General features: G+C 29.5%; 1 protein-coding gene across 1 annotated transcript in view; it reads right to left on the reverse strand.

Annotated features, from left to right (window-relative positions):
* Positions 1-639: 639 nt before the first annotated feature.
* Positions 640-21588, reverse strand: part of LOC142328906 (FIGNL1-interacting regulator of recombination and mitosis-like) — a 55842-nt gene continuing 34893 nt past the window's right edge. The window contains exons 7-13 of the mRNA XM_075373046.1: positions 20148-20302; positions 16624-16750; positions 11215-11428; positions 7783-8002; positions 6035-6341; positions 3258-3467; positions 640-1441 (exon numbers count right to left, since the gene is read on the reverse strand). Coding sequence (XP_075229161.1) covers positions 731-1441; positions 3258-3467; positions 6035-6341; positions 7783-8002; positions 11215-11428; positions 16624-16750; positions 20148-20302 — 1944 coding nt within the window. The 3' untranslated portion in view covers positions 640-730. The remainder of the gene's footprint in view (positions 1442-3257; positions 3468-6034; positions 6342-7782; positions 8003-11214; positions 11429-16623; positions 16751-20147; positions 20303-21588) is intronic.

The following is a 21588-nucleotide window of genomic DNA, read 5'->3' on the forward strand; positions in this document are numbered from 1 at the left end:
CTCCAATCACCAACAGGATATTTTCTACCTGCAACTTATATCTTACAAACTCAGGCAGTACGATGCAAGTGAAACTGTCCTAAACAACCTCCCAAATGCAGTTGCTATGTCAACAAGGTAACAAGGTTTACACCACTTTGCAGTCCAATTGGCTGCAGTGATTGTATTGATCCACACCTGATTCAAACCTTTCTCCATACAACAGATGATGGTGTTGTAAAAGAGATTGATTCAACATAATTCATCCAAAAATTCCATTTAGCACACCTAAACACTCGATAGCAAACAGCCCTCATGTCGGGAAAGGTGCACAGCAATTTAGTCATCGGTCTTCGATTCAAATTATGTAAATCCCTTAGTAAAAAGAAACAATACACTCTCTCAGCCATACATGTCTAACTGATAAGCTAGCTGGCAATTGGAACCAGCTAGAACTGTTAATGTAGTAATAGTTCCACATTTTCGCTGGTATTCTATCTAAGAAAATCTTAGCTAGTCTATTACTCACAGAAAAATAAAGAAAAGATGAACTACACGCAAATGTGTGTAAGGATGAAATAACCAGTATTGTTAAGTAACACTAATTTCAATTAAAAATACATATAAATATATATTTTAGTTATTGTTATCGATATCTGTGTCTATGTTAATAAAAAATATAATATTAACAATAAATTAAAAAAAAAACAAAATAATTTTCGTACATACATATAAAATTGGTAAATATAAATTAACATCTATAACTGTTATTAATATTTGTTAAACATTTTTGAAGTTCATTCAATAAAGAATTACAAGTAAAATTATCTGGTGTATCTTTGCATTTGGTCAAAATTTCATTAACAGATACATTTATTTCTTTTAACACAGAAAGAATCTTTTCATCAATGTTATTACCAACAAATTGATTGTCAACTGATCCTTTAGTAATATGATTTTCACAACCGGTTTTTAAGGCTGAAAAAGAACCGTCTGTTACATTTAACGGTAAGGTACTTTCACTTTCCATCTTATTTATAGACGGTAAAGAATTATCAGATGATTTAAAATTACCACATTTATGTACAAATATTAGTTTTTCTAGTATTTCTAAAAACTCCTCATAAGATAGTTTTGCAGTTTCATTATCCATAAACGTACCTTGTAAATAATTTTTTACAAACTGTTCAACATTATGATTAATCTGAGCGGTGAATATAATTATTTGCGGATGTTGTGTTACTTGAGCAAAACACTTAAACGTTTCTAATGCTGACAAATTCACAAATACATCTGGATCATTAATAAGTTTTTCAAACAACCGAGCGATCTGTTTAAATACCGCTGCAAGTTTGTCAGACATTCTCAATTCTTTTCTGGGCAGTAGTTTTAAGAATTTAAGTAAAGATAATTTGCAATAAACACTGCAATTTTTTAATATGATTAACATATAATCTAAAACCTGTAAAAAAAGTAATGAAAAGGTTAATGCTCTTCTTATTTCTACAAAACTGCCTTAAATGAGTAAAATCAAAAAAGAAAACTGATCATTAAGTTTTAATGAATTTGTAATTAAGTGTCATAGCAGTACATAATAATAATTATCAAAAATCATAATAATAATAAAATTAAAATATTCACTTACTGCTTGTTTTTGTAATACTTAACATTAACACTTTCACAGTGTGCACTGCTTCATTAGGCATAAAAATTAAAATAAATTTCATTAATATAATGTTACTAAAATAACCACTTCTGTATCTCTTATACGATCAGAATTCAAACGTGATCATTTATAACACATCATGTATAACCATTACGATCATTTATAATTTTTTACTAAACACTATTATACTAATAAAAGTAAAAAACAAAGACTAATGATGGTCTAAGGACCAGAAGGAAAGTTCTCTTCTAGTGATACTATTGTAAAATATACATTTATTCCATGAGACTAGTATTCCTAAAAAAACGTTTATATATGTAAAAATTGTTTTATTACAAATGTGTCCAGTGTTGTAATTAATAATTACTAACATGTTGGAAATTAATAATTTTGAACGTAAAGCATCACAAACAAACGTTTTAGCAAAACGTTTTTTACCATAATTACCAAACTTTTAATAAGTACTATGTAAACTTACTGATTTGTGCAATACATACTTTTGAATCCATCTATTTATCATCATTTATTTAAATACTATCTCGGGTAAGCATTACCTCTACATCATACTTTCGAATTGCTTAAATTGGTGCACATGGTTTGATAGCTAGCTTCGTTGTAATCAATTTTAATTAAGTTAATCATAAACTCATCTTAATCATAAGATGAGTTTTTAACTTACGACAAAAGTAATACATTGCAATAGATAGTACAAACAAAGGTGTTAATAATTTGTTAGTAATTCCACCAAGAAAATAATCATCGAATGACTGATATGTTTTATGTCAGGGGGCTAACTTAAATGTAAGATGATTTCAGTTTATTCTATTAAGTAGTTTCTCCCCTGTTGCTTCGCTAAACTTATTGCAGAGCAAAGTAGATGCTTTTTTAGATCGCATAGTAATTTGTAATGAAACTCGGCTTCATCATTCTGTGCTGGAATCCAAATGTCGAAGAATAGAATTGAAACATTCGAATTCACCCACCAAGAAAAATTTCAAAACCTGTCCCAGCCAGTAAAGCAATGCTAATGGTTTTTTGGGATTTTAAAGATCAAATTTATTGTGATTATTTAAAACTATAAAAAAAGTATGAATTATAGATTTTAAAAAATATGGACCTTTAGAAATTAAAAAAAAATCTTATCAATTTCATTTCATTTTATTATAATAAAATTAAATTAATTACGTATGGAAGATAAGCTTCCATACATAATTAAATAAGGAAGATAGATGAAATAAGTGAAAAAATTCCAGACCCATGCCAAGAATCGAACCTAAGATCAGCTAATCAAAAGCCAGTAATGATAACTACACCTACCAGCTGCCTCCCCAAAAAAAATTATAAAATTCAAAGTAATCCATTAGACAAAAAACAAATTTGTTAGGTCACAAATCCTTTCAGTGAAAAAAGAATTATTTCCAAAACATAAATTGTCCATAAACTTAATCGTAATTTGTCAAAGTAATTTATTCTTACTTTGAATGAATAAGTACATAATGTATGAAAACAAGATAATTCATTTCCATTTTCTTTCCTTATTTTTAAAAACTTAAAATTTTAATATTTTTATTGATTTAAAAATAATAAAATTTTAATAATGCATTGAAATCACCTCATGCAGTAGATCCACATTCACATACGGTAACACTGCACCAGTCACTGTATGAAGTACATAAATCAGTTTATTCAGCCATTCAGCATTATTTCCAGAATCAATTACTCCAGCACAACAACGCCACAGTTTAATCAAACACAAATTAAAATTAAAATTTACTTCACTACCAGCCAAATTCATGAAAGGAACTTTTTCTAGCTTTCTGACCTGAAAAAAAAATAATTTTTTAATTAAAATAAAAAATGATTACCCAAAAAAGCTGGAAATAGAAGATTTACTTTTTTCCTACATTTAACTATTTACTAATTTAGTTAGAAATCCCTTCTGTATTGTAAGATTTAAATTAAAAAAATATACATTTAGATCAGAAATGTATAATCTAAAAATAGATGATATATTTTTTATGATACTGGATCCACCTATTTAGAATCTACAGTAATAATATAAAATTATTTATGCGTGCTTTATTTAATAACTGCAGGCCTATTCCCAACCACAGCTACCTCATGATAATTGTGGTCGGTAATAATATTCATGAGAAATTAATTTTGTAGTGTGTGAAAAAATACAAAGTACGATTGGATTTCAAATTCAAAACCTTCCAGATGAAAGTCAGAGACATTATCACTCTTCCGTAGGTCAGCAGAGTGCTAAACACTGATTGATTATGCAGGCATACTTTCACAAGAATCTTGCTTGTATTTCATACAACCAGAATGAAAATTGTATGTAACATTTCAATAAATATTACTCATAAACAGTATCATAAACATAAAATATTAAAATTAACCAACAATTCTTAAAGTGTAACATCAAAAGTTAATTATATAACCCAAAATCAACCAGATCTGGGTACCTCAAAATAATTTTGCTTAAAAATAGAATTAAAAGAACTGCACATTGTTGACTGACAAAAACTACATATTCACAATTTTTTTTTCAGGGCAAACAACATGTTATCATGTTTTTAGATGTTACACATTACCATGTTACATGTTACTGGCCAACATGTTATCAGCAAAGAAGTAGGTACCTTATTACTGGTTTTTGTATTTCTAACTGATGTTATAAAGCTGTGTGTATTGGTACGTTTTTTCAATGCGGGAGAAACCTAAAACTCATAATTTTTAAGAACGGATGAATCAGACCTAATGCTTTGGGTCAGTAACACTGTATCCCAACATAACCTAAAAAAATCCAAACAAAATCTTAAAAAAAAAACACATTTGTAATCATAATTTCAATACTAGTGAACCAATCTTTATTTTATTTGTACCAAATTACTTGTCATTCAAAGAGCCTTTCAATAAGATGTCACAAGCTATGTTGTGTCATTTAAAAAAATAAGTTTTCAACCCTTGAAAATTTAAAAAACATTTAAGGACAAAATTTTGATTTTGTAATTTTAAAGATAATTTTAACAGTTTCAATCCACAGATTATGATTATTTCAAATGGTTTAATAAGTTATATCATATAATTTTATAGTTTTTTTCGTTGGACTAAAATTTAAAAAAAGTATTACCCCAAATGGTTTTTCACACCAACTGAGCAAAGGGGTGGGCGGATTTCAATTTTTTTTCACCAAAATTCATTATTTTTTTCGGGTTGTCAAGTAATGTAAGCATACATTACCATTGCCATTTAAGATTTTTCAGTTGGGGTAGGTGTAGCAGAGAGGGTGGGTTCCACCCCTTTGAAAATAATTTTAAAAAAGTTCTCCCTGAGAATGGTATAAATGCCTGCGACTGAACCAGTAGCGCAATACAATGTGACTGATAGCTGTTAAATAATAAATGTAGTAACTTTTCAAACGATCACCCGGTATCTTTTTCTATTAATTTTCTCCTGATTTATAAATTCAACTGAATTCTCAATCAATAGTCTAAGTCTGTTCATTTTATAAGAAGAAAATATCTTGTCCTTAATGAATCCTCAATTCAAAAAATTACTTGATATGCTGAACACTGAATTGTTCCTCAGCAACTAACCTTTCAGAAAACATTTGACTGAAATAGTGTTTAACTTGAAGAATATAATGAGAAGGTATCCTATCTTCTGTGAACATAGGAATGGCCAATGTCAAACACAGGGTTATTTAATAGCTCAAGAATAACAACAATATATAATATCTCAAGTATGAATAATCTGTTACTACTATCAAAAAACATAAGGTACCAATACTCTTTTTGTGATCCCACACTAACAATGAAAAGTTACATCTCTGATTATAAATGAGCTTTCTGAGCTTAAAATAATATTAATAGTTTACTAGGCGACCAATCTGAAGCACACTTCTCAGATCACATCATTGAGCTTATGAAATGAGGATTAGCTTTGCAACAAACAATAAATTCCTCATAAAATTCTATCCTCTCAAAATCATCTATGCAAAGCATTTAGGTAACTTTAATTGACAAAACTTACCTTCAATTGCTTTAAAATCTTTTATAACATAAAAATCTAGCTAAATATGCATCTCACGTGAAATGTTTTATGGAAAAGAGTACTTTTTATTATTTTTCCATTAACACTAAAGCCAAAAACACTTGTTCTGATTATGTGTACTTAAACACAGTTATTTTCAATGCAGATACAAAAATGAACTGTACAGCAATTGAAAAGCAATTATATCAGCTGATCACTACTGGTTCAAAACTAAGCTTTCCCAGCTGTTCCATAATGTCACAAATTTAAATCTGCATGTTTGAGTAACAGATTTTAATCCACAATAAAGTACTATTTAAAAAATATTAGAAAAGACAAACTACTAACCATATCGTCATAAAAAATTATCCTGTTGTCGCTAGTATTAAAACTGAAAAATCTATTAATGGAATCACAAACAATTTGAAGATTAAAATCATTAAAAACACCAATAAAACCATTTTCAGCAGTAAATAAAGCAGGATACTGAGACAACACTGATTGATATTGATAAGTAGGTAACATTTTCATTAAACGAGCTACTAAACGTATCAGATAGACCCATTCTGGACAAACTTGTTTATTAGCTGGCCAGTTTACAATTAAATGAACTAAGTACTGGACTTGTGCTAAACGCAGATCATTATTTCCGAACCTGTAAAAAGGAAATATATAATAAATTAGTCCAGTAGTAATCACTGAACTACAAGTGAATTTTTGTAACTAGATAAACAATATATTAAATTAATTGTTTATCCAGTAATTGAATGAGTATTTAAACAGTAATATTGTTTTTAAATTAATTCAAATACTGAAAAGAAAAATTACATTTCTTCTTTCCATTTTACTTCATAAAAGTTTTTGAGTTTTTTTTTAATGGTACTTTAAATAAAATTTATGTACCTCTAACAGACAGATTTCATAAGAATAAAATCAGCTGTAATTCCTTTCATAAATTATCCCTGCCCAACCTATAACAAAGTAAAATTATTAATGGTAACTAGTGATGGTCATTTGCATGCTGGGAGAAGCTCAGTCATGGGTACGATTGCAAATTATTTTAGTAAGTGTATGAGGTTTCTACTACTACAGCTTTGCATAGAAATTGTCTATTTGAATTTGGTCGTTTAAATATTAAAGAATTAACTTCTGACAAAATTATAAATACTAAAAGACCAACTATGAAACACCTGAAAGCATGATGGTGATGAATCTTCATTCAATGTACAGGTATAGGCCATACCTGTACAGGCCGTACATTTTAACCAAAATTCAGTTATCAGAGCAGAAGTCACCTTCATCCCCAAGACCAAAGAATGCAGGACAAGTGAAAAACCAAGTTAAAGAGATTCTGACAGTTTTTCCCAAGTATTGCAAAGTGGTGCATTACAAAGTCTAAACTGCAAACTAACATTACTACCTGGAAGCTCTGTTCTATCTTTATGAAGTTTGGCTCAAGAGATCAAACCTGTGAGAGTCATGCATGTAGTATCACACAATAATGCACCCACCCACTCATGACAGCTAATCCAAAAGTTCTTAGTCAAATGTAGAATCCCTCTTAATTGCCAGGCTCCTTACCTACTACACACAGCTCTTTGCAATTTGTGGTGTTTCTAATTTAAAGATACCACTGGAAGATTTCCAAATTTGATAGCTGGAACAACATAGTGATGAAGAACTAGTATCCGTTCCAAAAGAGAACTACACAAAATATTTAGCAATGGAAGAAGTCCTTCTATTGGACATACTTATAGTATTACAAAGGTTTCATATAAAATCTCAATATCACAAAATAGGGTAGCAACAGTGCACTGTGTAACTCAAACATAATACTACAAGTAAATCCAACTCAAATAAAGCAATCTGAATGGTAGCTAATGGTACTTATATCAACCAATTATAAATATTAATAAAATTTTCTGTAAATATTTTAATCAATAAGTCTAACATCAAAAAATTCAATAAAAAAAAAATAATAGACATATGCAGGAAATTAAATTTATAAATCTTTATTTGTATCAATGCAAAACATACTAAATTATAAAATTAAAAAATACAGATCTGAATTCTATTTATTTCAGGTTATCTCTTACCTAGCTAACACACAAAAAAGGTCAGAAGCAAGTAATGCAGTCCAAAAATGTGGCTGAAGGATTTTTGACAACAATAAATTTTCAATTTCTGCAAAAGATTTTTCAGTTGTTGTACAAATTACATAAGCAGCTGTATGAGTAACAACAGTTTCATAAAGATCTGAAAAACCAGACATTTCTGATCTATTAATAATTACATCAATGTTCATTTCAACTCCACCTGAAAAAAGTAATAAAATTAAGTGTTTATAATTTCAGTATGCTAATAAGAACAAGATCTTTAAAAACATATTGTTATGGCCAAAAAGTTGATTAAAAAAATAGAGCTTTTAATAAAAGATTAATTTGTACAAATTACATTATGATTTGTACAAATCATAATCATGGAGTATGATTAACAGGATGGGATGGAACCATATCAGACTAGACATGCCCAAAGTAACAAACACTACTTTGAAGATAATTTTAGAGAAATTTTTACATTGAAGTTAAGTGTATGACAAATTTACACCTTTAGACAACTAACTATATATAGATTTTTAAATAGATTTAACTATATATATTGAATTTTTTTTTTAATTTTAGTTAAAAATGGATTTAAAATATTTTGAAAATGCACCTAGTTCTATAGTAAATAAAATCTCCATTTATTCAGAGAAGTGGATTAACCAACTCAATAATAAGTAGATAATTAACAATACAGAATTTAAAAAAAAAAAAGCATCTATGCATAAAAGAACTAAGCAATATTTTTCAGAGTTTAACTTTGTTAATAATAGATATCCCAAAAGGGTAATTGTGCATCTAAATAAAAGCATCAGGACCTCAATAAATAAAATACGGTTTAACTTGTTTTTATATCAACAGTGAAACTAACAGCTGACCTTGCCCACAGTTGATTTCAGTGTTTTATTGTTGACAATAACTCTTTATTTTCATAAATATTTAGGCTTTTTTTGTTTCTAGTGTTTGACTATGATTCTAACAGAAAGTTCACTTTTTTTTGGTTGAAAGTACATTTTGTTGTGATGGTAAGTACACAAAATATATGAAGGATATTTCATCAGACTTCATATATTGATGTTCTACATGGAAATACTATTGAAAGTTCATATTTCTGATTGTAGGTCAAATTAAAAAAAAAACATAACAGAAGATTAGCATAACAAACAAGGAGAAAAAAATCTCTATTAGTACGCACACAGAGCATTGACTAAACATTTAAAACTACAGCCATACAAAATAACTCCAGTGTATCAGTTATACAACATTGGTTTTCCTAGACGTGTTTAATATTACAGATTTAATATTTTATTTTTTATTTGTTTTTGGATTTCATAAATGAAAAAGGAGAAAACTTTTTTTTTATCTGAAATGCAATTTCATTTACCAGGCCATATAACAGGGGTAGAATAGTAGGGTGTAGTGTGTGTGAATAATCTTCATGAAATCTTGAATGAACATTATGAGAAAAAAATCAGGAGTTTGGTGTGTTATATCACAAACAAACAGGTAATCATTCAGTTTTTCCAGAACACAGTAAATTCTGAATTTTATTGCAGTGAAGTCATTCATCCTTTCATCAGCAAACTAAATAAAACTGGGGTATATTTCCAAGATGGAACAAATTCCAATGTTTTGCTAAATTTGCCCATGAAATTTTCAGAAATAGGCTCATTTCAAAACAAATCTGGCCACTAGATCTCCAGATCTTACACCTAGATTTTTGTTCATGGAGAGCAATGAAAGGCTCTGTTCAGAAGAACAGTCCTCACACCATGGGTGAACTGAAAAATAATAAAGCTGAATTTTTACACACTACATTATTCCTCTGGTGCTTCATAATGTACTTTCAGACATGATCAATGCTGCCTATAGGCAAATGGTGGCCACATTGATCATCTCTGGTAAATAAAAATCGTACTAAATATTATTCCAATTTCTACCTCTGTTAATTAAATATAATTTAATTTTTGTAAAGATTTGTGTACATTTTCATTTGAGACATCCATTATAACAACGAAATAATAAAATATCATAATGACATTTTTAATTTTTATTTCTTTTGATAGGAAACAAAACTTGGGCTACCATAAATAAAAAGTCAGCACGCTGTCCACTATACCAACTGACTGACCAGTAGTAACAAAACTACAATTTTCATGTACATGTTAATGTATCTCAAAGAGGTTAATTTTGATATATTGCTATAGATATATTAAGTGCCATAATGAAAAAGATTGCATGCAACTTTATGAAATGAATTTGATGCAAGGTGAATCACTCCTGAAACGAAGTCAATTTTTAAAACAAGTATCCTATGCCAAACTTACTAAATAAATTTAAAAGTGAAGTGCTTTCCCTAATGCTTATACTCAAGTGCTATGCATATGTCTCAGCTATACAAATGGCTGGGGGACATACAGTGTAAAACAATAAATTAATGAGTCTCTTCTATTAAAAAATAAATGGAAGTAGTTTTGGTATAAGTTTCATTGTACGTGTTAGTTACAGAATTATAACAACAGATTTTGAGTCTTCTTTTGTTAGCCAGACCATAATGAATTTAATTTTATTAGTGTAACATGCATTTCTGTTGTATGAAATAAAAAAACAACACACCAGGTTAATTTATTTCTAGCATGAGTAGGAAAACAAATAAAAATAAGTTAAATGATTTACTTATAAATTTACAAGGATGTAAAGAATAACAGTAATTATTTTGCTTTTTGTTTGTCTCATTTTGTAAGCACTTTTGTAAACTGAAAAATCACACAGAATACTGTACCCTGTTGCCAAAACAATGAAAGAGAAACAAGTATTTTATAAGTGCTATCATTAAGTAGAAAATCACATGCTAGTATGATTAGTTTCAGAATTTAATAACATATAAATAACAAAAATTTAGGCAATGCAGAATCTCAAACAAAAGCGGTGCATATAATTAAGGTTTTACTAGATTTCATGTTTTGGAAGTTTATAAATCTTTGTTTAACTTAATAACTAACAGAAATATTTCAAATTATTTTCAGGAGGAATCATTCAGAGTCCAGCAACTTTTCAGGCACTTAAAACATACAGCATTTTGAACACCAGTATAAAATAAAATGGAAATGGGTATGGAATTTAGTAAGATAACAGGCTAAAGGTAAATAAAGAAATCTCACTGCAGAATAATGCAAGAGTCAAGACAAAAGGATCTTTTTTTTTAAATTAAGATGGGAAATTAAAGTAATAAATAAAGAAACTGAATGGGCTTCTGCTACTAAACTTATTTAATTTGTTGGCCAGTTATAGATATGAACCCTACAGAATTAACAGACAAAAGTTTTTATTCTCTTTTATAATTAGTAGCACAAAACTGATCTATAAAAAACAACTTGTATATTAAGAACAAACAAGTTTTATACAGATATATTCAGTGAAACTTACAATGTTGTACTGCATTAAGAATTACTTTAATGAGTGACGTTTCATTTTTTAACCAAAGATGCTGCACAGTTTGATCAGAATTAATTAATTTTTTCTGTATATCAACAACTAGTAACAGAAAACCAATTTTTTCCCCTATTTTTATGAAAGATTTTTCTTTACTATTATCATCATCAAAACTATCGCAGTAATTTGCAAATGATTCATAAAACGTCTGTAAAATATTTTTAAAAAAATACAAACAAAAAAATATAAATTAATAATATTCTACACAACAATAATTAAAATTATTATTATTATACCTTGAAAAGTGATCACTTTTCAAGGAAGTGCTGAATTTATTTCACTACCAGGAGCATAATATATATACAAAATGTATATACAAATATTTTGTTTCTGAACATGTGTGGTGTGCAGTAACCCAAAATAGCAAGTTTAATACAAACTTAATTTACATAAAAAGCTTTTTAAATCTGTGAATTCATCTCTTAGAAGGATAAATCAAATGTAAGGAGATCTTTGTTCCCGAGCGTTTAGTTGGTAGGACTGGGCTCACGCTTTTAGTATGCTTGGGTGGGGTCATTAGGAATGGGGAGAGTTGGCCATTCCACACTTCCAACCAATTCGTCAGTAATACTCATGATGTCGGAGCAACAGGTGCACCCCTCCACTGCAAATTATAAAATGTAATTATAAAATTTCTTGCTTGTGAAAGAGTTCAACCAATGGAAATTTTCTAGAGATTGACAGCACAGTTTAAGAACCAAACACTATCAAGGACTTGTGCGTTTGCCTGTCAAAAAGAGTTCAAGGAAGGACAAGAATGAGTGAAAAATCAGGAACATGATCGCCGTTCATGAACCAGCATTACAAACAAAAACATTCATGCAGTTCACGACATTTTTGAAGACGATGGACGGGTGAGAGTATCTGAAGTTGTAGAACAATCGGAATAAGTTAGAGCTGTCAAGCGATCTTCACAAACGACCTATAGTTCCATAAAGTGTGTGCCAGATGGATCCCTCACCTTTTACCATCAGATCAGAAGTTGAGAAGTTAGGAGGTCTGTCAGAGACTTACAGCAAGATTTACAAATGGGGATGTGTTTTTGAGTCAGACTGTCACCTGTGATGAAGCACGGGTCCACCACTACATTACCGAGTCGAAACAAGCCAGTATGGAAAGAGGAGGCAGCTCCAGTGAAATCCAAGACTCGATTGTCGGCTGGCAAGGTTCTTTCAACCGTTTTTTTCAACCAGCTAGCTATTTTGCTCATTGATTTTTTGCATGAGCGACTCATAATCAATGCTGCTTACTACTGCGAGCTGTTGAACGAGGTGAGGGCTGCATATCGCCGCATAAAACGAGATGAACCAATTCAAGAAGTTGTCCTTCTCCACGACAATGCCCACATACTGCAGCTCTAACAATCTCAAAATTAAAAGAAATACACTGGACTCAATTTGAACATCCTCCCTACAACCCGATCTATTGCCCTGCGATTTTCATTTGTTTGGGCCGCTTAAAAAAGCTCTAGAAGGACAACAATTTGAAGATGAGGGCATAAAGGGATTCATGCGCAACTGGCTCCTGATGCAACCATTCTACGATGCTGCGATAAAAAACCTTCCTTCTCGCTGGAAAAAGTGTATTTCTAAAGCAAGAAACTACGTAGAACAATAAATTATATTTACCCTTTATTTTTCAATAAATAAATATTTTTAAAAATAAAATCCCGTTTATATTTGATTTACCCTTGTACAAAATATTTACCAGATAATGAATTAACATAATGAGTAAAAGCTAATATTTATCATGATTAACTGATCACAATTTGAGTTAAACATGATAAATATCAGGTTTTTGCATATAACAGACTATAATTAACCGATATAGTATTTTATAATTGATAAATCATTGGAATTCAGAAAACTTATTATATTAAATTACTTTTTAACATATTTAGGTAGGTTAATAGGTGCTCTTTATGGCAACACAGGGAATTATATATGTATTTCAAACAACCAATATCCAAATTTATCATCAAATCCAGTTCACAAAATCGTTTTTTGTACATTTTTGTTTTAATGCAAAAAAAGTACTTCAATAAATAATTACAACAGGTTGCTGAAATGTAATACTATTATTTACTATTTTATCCTATAAAAAGAAGGTTCTCTCACAAGTCTCTTAACTTATTTTAAAAAATAGGGAAAATGTTATTGTATTTTCAAAATACTAGTCTTTTTAAAAACAAAAGATAGTTCTAAAACAATAAAGAAACAGGTAAACAATAATTCAGTGGCAATAAAATTGTACAGCAACGCAAAATGAAAAGGAGGAATAAATAAGCATTCTGGAGAAATTTTTTCATAGTTCCATCTTTTATGTTTTTTAACTATAATATGAAAGTTACTCCTTGCAAAATAAAAAAATAAACCAAGTTTAGTACTAATGATCTGTTCTCTTTTTTGACACCGCCTTTACACAAGTCATTTTAGAACACTGTCCTTATTATACTTTAATCAATCAAAACATAATCCTACTGTACCTCATTAATTAAAAATTATGATAAATTGTGTATCTACACAGTGTCCAAAAGTTGATAAAAGGCACCAGCAGGAGTGGCTGATGTTGAACAAGTCTCAACATTTTAGTGTTGGTTAATACCTACCACACTGTCAAATAAGACAAAAACCTTTTACATATGTAGTTGATCAGCTGTGTCACTATATCGTATTTTCACCCAGCAAGGAGTGTAGCACCAAAAAAGAGGAACAGTTCATCCTTTAACAATTGCTATCATGCTACTTTTATATCATAACTAGAAAAACAATTATCAATTTTTACTTTCAATTGATGTTAATTAAATCTCCAATAGCTTACTAATAATTTATTCTAATATTACTGTAAAAAAAAAATATATACATATTTATGTTGTGTTAAGCTAATTACAAGAACGTAACAAAAATTAAATTTTTAGCACATGTTTTTGTGCCTTAACTTCAAATTGCTGATGCTAAGCTTCATTACCTAAATAATTAATTAAATCTGACATCTCTCAATAATGAAATTTTTCTGAAAGGACGGGCTTTTTGATTCTGTATTTTAATAAGCCAGTCAAAGAACTGGTTTTATACTGCAGTAGCATGCAAATTAATCTGAACACATGGAATTTTCAGTTTGTTTCAGTGTTGTGGCTACACTGCTTGACCACACCCATTCTTTAAGTTGACTGTGTCATGTGAAGTTATTGTTCTTTACTTATTTAGCAATTTTCATGTTATAGTGTTTTGTTAAAATTTAGTTCATTTTTTTTATTATAAAATCATATTTTTTGTTCTGTGGATCTTGAATATATAATAATGGATATAACTCCAAGAAAGCATTCGAAAATTATTTCTCTTTCTAAGCATATTGGTATGACAACACAAATAATTCTGAGTGAGGTGTTGAACTAGGGGCAGTAACTGGTACTTTACACAATTTAAAGAAACTGGTTTCTTTTCACCTCAAAGGAAAGGCAAATGTGGCCATTAAAGAAAAACTACTCCAGCACAGAATTGGTTATCAATGAGAAAAATTAAACCTGACCTAAAATTATATGCTGTGGACTTAAATCATCAGTGGAACAGATCTACACGTGACAACTGTTAGATGCTGACTTCTTGCAGCTGGACAGTAAGCCCATTGGCCAGCTAAAATTTTTTTAACACTAGCAATGTGAAAAAAGGGTTCTTGAGCCAAAGCAAATGCTAATTAAACCAAAGAAGACTGGCAAACTATTACATGTTCCAAAAAGTCACAGTTTTCAGTTCAGGAGCAAGGATTCCATATGTTAGAAAAGCATCAGATGAATATTTCACTGGCTCATATCCAACCATCAGTTAAACATCCCCAGAAAAAATGTTTTGTGGTTGTTTCACAATTGAAGACCCTTGATCATTACTTCCAGTAAATGGTATGTTGAAGTGATGGATATATCAAGATTTTGAAGGAAAAAGTTATGACACAACTTGAAAACAAATTCCCACAAGGCAACAGTGTTCAAATAAAATGTTGCCCACTGCAAAAACTTTTTGGCAAAGGTTTTGGAGAATTTTCCAAAAAACAAAACAAAGTGCTTGTGTAGCAGGCAACTCCCCGCACTTAAATCCAATTGAAAATTTTTGAGCAATAGTCAAAAAAACAACTGAAAAATGAATTGTACCATAAAAATTGACCTCATTAAAGCAATAATATTGGTGTGATTTCATGATAAAAAAAATAAAAATGTGTGGTATACCTGTTACATCAATGCCAAATCATGAACACAAAGTGATTAAGACTAAAGTTCATAATATTAATTACTAGATATTTACAAATTGTACAGGTATGATTTTTTTTCTAAGTAAAATTACTCTTTATTCAATAACAACTGTGCTTGAATTAATTTGAATGCTAAGGTATTATCACTTGACTCAGCATTACATTGACCGAAGTTACTAGCTAATATAACCATTGGTAGATGGTTATATTAAGGCAATCTTCTAGATAAGAAATTTAAACAAAAATAATTTACATTTTTAAAATTTATAACAATTTTTTTTAAATTTATAACAATTTTTTTAAAATCATTTATGCAATGCTACATTTACAAAAGTAGTTTGTAATCTTTGTCATTGTCCAAGGACAATGTAATCTTAATGTTGCAGTATAACCAAGAGACAAAGTATCATTGCTAGGTGCAATGATAAAAAGAGGTAAGTGTTGCTATTACTCCTTTAATAACACCTATTTGAAATTTGTGCCGCAATTGAGAATCCCAGCTATGAAGTACACTCCAAAGTTAACGTAAAATTTAGTTAACCAGAACTGTAGGGCACTTTAGATTTACTGGTAAAATTTAGTTTTAACAAAGAAGTTTAAACAAGAATTTAATGTTTCCCCCTTATCAAGAGAATGAATTTTTTTCTTTTATAAGCGGGAAAAGTGTGAGGATAATTATGTATGTTTTACAATAGATGTTTAGAGATGGACAGACTAATCCCCATGATGAAGAGAGAAGTAGTCGGCCAACTGTTGTGAATGATGTATCGCTTAAGAAAGTTGATGATACAGTTCAAGACAAACAGCGATTCATCACTTTACAGTTTTCCAATCAGTTTCTTGAAATCTCTCGTTCAATTCTTCATGAAGTAATTGTGATAACTCTTAGCTATCATAAGTTTTGCATCACATGATTCGTAAACATGCTCCACAATATAAGATGCAAGGGATGATGTCATTATTACCATTTTGGGTAAAATTGTTGATGAATTGACAATGAGACTTCAAATCACTTGTAAGCATAGAAAAATCAGTGAATATAATTATTATCTATATACCAATACTAATCGCTGATAAAAATATACAAATAAAAATGCTAACATTAACAAATACATTATCCTGACAAAGCTGTGCTAAAAGTGGACCAGCTGCAATGGAAATATTTCTGTCGATGTAATCCAGAATTTCAGCAGGTAACTTGTAATTATGAAGAAAGCATGATGAAAATCTGTAAAGTAATAATAATAATTATTACAATGGTCCTTTTAGAAACTGATATTTTTACACATCTCTACACTTTATAATGAACTTGCAACTAATTAATAATTAAACTTAATGAATAATATAGTAAAATTAATACAAATAAACATAATAACTTCTCCAGGCAAAACTTCAAAACCAAATGTTTAAGAACATCTTTTCCTATTAGAGAATATGGGCTATGTATCAGTTTTATATAAATTATTATTTTAACTGGGAAATGAACTGAAAAACAAATATGGAGTAAAACTGTGAGTATAGATCAACAATAAAAGACACAATCTTAACTCAATTCATTTTCCAGTATAGAAACTATAAGAACTAATTTTTATTCAATTTATAAAACTCCTCTTTAAACTTTAATGAACACTCCAGTAAAATTTATTAACTGGATTAAACTTCAACTACCAAACTCGATTATACTCGTATATAGATTATACTCTGATATTCCACACATAAGCTTACATGGATAAAATTTTCAGAACACTGCCAAACACAAGTATTCTTGTTAGGCATGGCACATATTTGAATTCCCAACATGTTACAATGCCAACTGTATTCTATTATTCCAATGCAACTACAAAATCAAGTAGGTCATCAGCTGCTTTTCCCCCAGCCTGTACCATATTTTTTCTTGTAAACATGAAATGGTGTCGTCTAACAATTTGCATAGTATAGTTAACAGAAAACAACATTGAATATTTTTGATTCTGATTCAAAATTAATAGTGGTAATTAATTTGATATATCTAATGAAAAACTGAGTAAAGTGATTGCAATTTAAAAGAAAAGTGTAGTGGAACTGAATCTCTAACTGAATAAAATTTCATTTTTTTTAGATACTGCACTTCTCAATTCGCATTCTTTATACAAAACCATAACTAATAGAAATACTCCATTAGTTAAATTCTAACTTGCAATAATTCATTAACCTTTTTCAATTATATCAATCTTCATAAGAAAAACATTAGAAAGGCCAATAACTTCTGTCGACACTCAGCTTTACGCGACTCAATGACACTTTCCCAGCTTAGTTCCCACACAGCAAAAAATCAAAATCCAACCGGGTAGTTCTATGTCCACAACAAAAAGAGAAAGAAAAGAAAAGAAAATAATCTCAATATGTGTTTTGTGAATATAATGTTGCCAGATGTGTGCATTTCTGTTTTGCTGTTATCATACAAAAACGATTTTGACACGTAAGGGACAGCATAAATTACTATTTTTTTAAAATAATTTAGTACGAAATGTTTTAAAACGATAAGAAATAATTTTAAAAAACTGAAATTTATTATGAATAACAAGTTTTTCTTTAAAACCAGAATAAAATTTCAAAAAACCTGGTTCCAAACAAGGCTGTAGACCCAGCAGCTAGAGTTAAATCTAATTCAAAAGTTACTAAAACACACAAACAAATATAAAATTTTGAAATCTAAATAGCTGAACTACCCTCACGTAGTCAGTAGCATTATTTAATTATAAGATTAATAGTTTTATATTTACTTAAAAATGATACAGGAAATATTTAGAAATCGTTAAACAAATCTAAGCAACCAGCGAATTTCTCTCCCAGATTACTTTCTTTTTATTCAACAGTTTACTAAAGATTCTTCTATTTCTTAAAAATAAAAGTTGTTTGCATCATCAATATTTATTACCTCGAGGAAGAACACTCTCCATTTGGAGAACACCACCACAGATCAGACTTTACTCACTACTCGTGGCCAAACATAAAAATCATCAAAAACTGTAAATATAATATCTCCAACTGTCAACAACACAGTACAATCAGTTTTTATCCAAAATCTTGTAACACATTCTGCAATGGTAGAATATACAAAGAGTGGTTCAAAAGTAAGGGCAAATGAGTTGCAATAGGGTGATTGGCAACACTGATTGTTTCACACATGCACATTATTTTTAGGAAATCTGTTAGGCATGTAAACCACACTGTCATCAGAGACAAGGTATTAATATGAGTGCCACCACAAAACAAATCCTGTCAGTTGTAAAGTTTAATTGACGATCAGATTTCCAAACACAAGAGGACTTAATGCTGTTGATCAATTATATGAAACATATGGGCCTACAGTGAAGGAAAACCGAGGCAAATTGTGTTGTGAGTTTTAGGAAGGCCATTCAAATGTTCATACGATGAACAGAGAAGTGACAGTTCTAGTATCCAGACTGATGATCTCCCTGATGATCATGTAAACGCAAGAGTGAGAAAAAATTATTGCTTTATGATTAGCAATCTTCCTCTAGAATTTCCAGAGATTTCAAAGACAACATTGTTGAGAATCACGACTGACACTAGGCTATTGTAAACTGTGTGCAAGATGGCTGCTTAAAATGTTGACAAGTGCTTCTGAAGATCAAAGAATGAAATCTGCACATACTTTTCTCGACCACATAAACCATGAAAGAGACAAATGTTTTCTTAAATCGTCACTGGTAACGAAACGTAGTTTCGTATGTCAATTCCGAGACAAAACAATAATCCATACAATGGCATCATTCCGGTTGACCCAAACTAAAAATTTTCAAACAAGCCCGGTCTCAGAGGAAGATCATGGCAACTGTACTCTACCAAAAGGGTGTGTTTTTTTTATTGATTTCATGGAACTAGGAACATCCATCAAATCAAGTTTATTATGAAACACTTTCTAGATTCCATCATACCATTCAAAACCAACCAATGACAGGAATGGTGAGATCAGAGATTGTTTTTCTTCACGATAATGCGCATCCACAAATGCCTGCATCCACAAAAAAACAATTTAAAAATTTGGATGGTAGATTTTTGTCCCCCCTTCAAGTCCTCATTTTCAAGTAACCATCTCTTCCTGGACTCAAAAACTGGCTGGTGTCTCAACAATTCAAGGAAAAGTGAAGAGTCTAAAATTTTGGTGCAAAAGTAGCTACAATCCCAGGCGGTGTGATTTTATGCAGTGGGTTTGAAGAAGCTTCTTTTACAGTATCAAAAGGTTTGGAATGAAATGGTGATTATGTAGAAAATACAGTAAATATCTAAGTATTTGAAACCAATAATAAATTTTTCACTTTTTCAACCGTTCTCATTTTGTTATTGATCACTTTTACTTTTGAACCATGCTTCTTACAGCCCAAATTTAATTTAATTCAGTATCAGTAATTGAAGTTGCCACAAATAAAAACCATTTTCACAAAGATAATGTATTCAATGATGAAAAAATATGTCACTGACGATTAATAATTTCAGTTGTCTATTCAATATTAATGAGAAACTGATAACAGCATTTCAAAAATACTTTAATAATTCAATTTAACTAACCTAACATTTATTCTTTTTTTTTTTTAATGGGCACAACAAAACAATATACATACCCTTTTAGAGTCACAAGCAAACTCAACAATTCTTTATGGCTATTTACCAGATTATCAAGATACAATTCACAAATCTTAATAATGATTTTCAGAATAAAACTTCCCACTTTCAAATCCTTCAAAAATTGTTTAAATCTTGACTCATCTGGTTCATTCTACAATAAAGTAAATCAGTTAAAAAAAGCAAAAAAAAGCTTTCATTTTTATTTTTAATTGATAAAAAATAAACAACACAAAGTAGAGTTGGTTTATACAAAATAATAATAAATGAGAAATAAAAACAAATTTTTTTAACAGGATATATTGGGTATAATTATTATCCTCAATTATTGTATTACCACCACTGAGACTACGATTTTAAAAAAATACCTAGATTCATCGGTTTTATAAATCTGTTTAATTTTTTTTAAAAACTTTATCAATTTGTATTTACATATATAAATAGATATAATATAGATATATATTTAAATAGATATATAAATAGATATATTTTATATGATAGATGGATATATTTGTGTTAAATGCTGTAACCACACCTATACAACTTGCAGCAAAATTTTTCAAACATATTTCCAGTACACCTTAAAAAACTAGAAACATTTTTAAACAGATCTATTAAACCCTGTCATAATTTCTACTCCTTTAACTCTAAAAATGTAATAAATTCTTAAAAATAACACTTATGTAACAAAAAGATTTTCAGATATTGATTTCAGTTAATATAACAGTTGTGATAGTTAATATAATAGAGTTCCAGTACCAAAGAACAATCATTTTTCTTACTGTTTATTAATAAATTATACAGCATACATCTTAATAATTGATTTTACATCCATTAAACAACCTCAGACATGCTTTAGACATATGTTAAGTAGAAAGATGAAATGATAAAATGAAAAAAACTTCTTTTTTTCATTTTAAGAATTGTCAAAGGTTAGATCCCTGCCGAGAATTGTCATCTAATTGTAATAATAATGTTTATAATAAACTAAAATTTTACCAAGCTGTAAAACAGGATCAATTTTCTTTGTTGACATTGAAAGGTAAAGAGAATTTTGTTTCTTCTAGAGTAGTGTGTACACTTAATTATTTGTTTTATTAACAACTAATGATGAGAGTAACATTGCCAATTATTTGGAAAATCACAATGATAAATTACTCAAGACTTAAAAAGTCACAATTTCGACTAAAAACACAATAAGCCTCAAGTAGATACACATTTCACAATGAAACAATCTTTACAAAACTACTTTTCCAAATTACTTTAATCGGTTTTGAAAGATTTACCTGATTGCACATTTCAATATCATTTAAATGATTAACATTATGCACCCTTATGGTGGATATTTTTTGTTGTAAATATCTAAAAATTTGATCACGAATTTTACTCTGTGCATAAATAAAAGATCAGAGCACAAATACATAAGTAGTAAATTACTGC

The sequence above is a fragment of the Lycorma delicatula genome, chromosome 8 (genome assembly GCF_047948215.1).
Source record: "Lycorma delicatula isolate Av1 chromosome 8, ASM4794821v1, whole genome shotgun sequence".
In the NCBI taxonomy this organism is placed as follows: domain Eukaryota; kingdom Metazoa; phylum Arthropoda; class Insecta; order Hemiptera; family Fulgoridae; genus Lycorma; species Lycorma delicatula.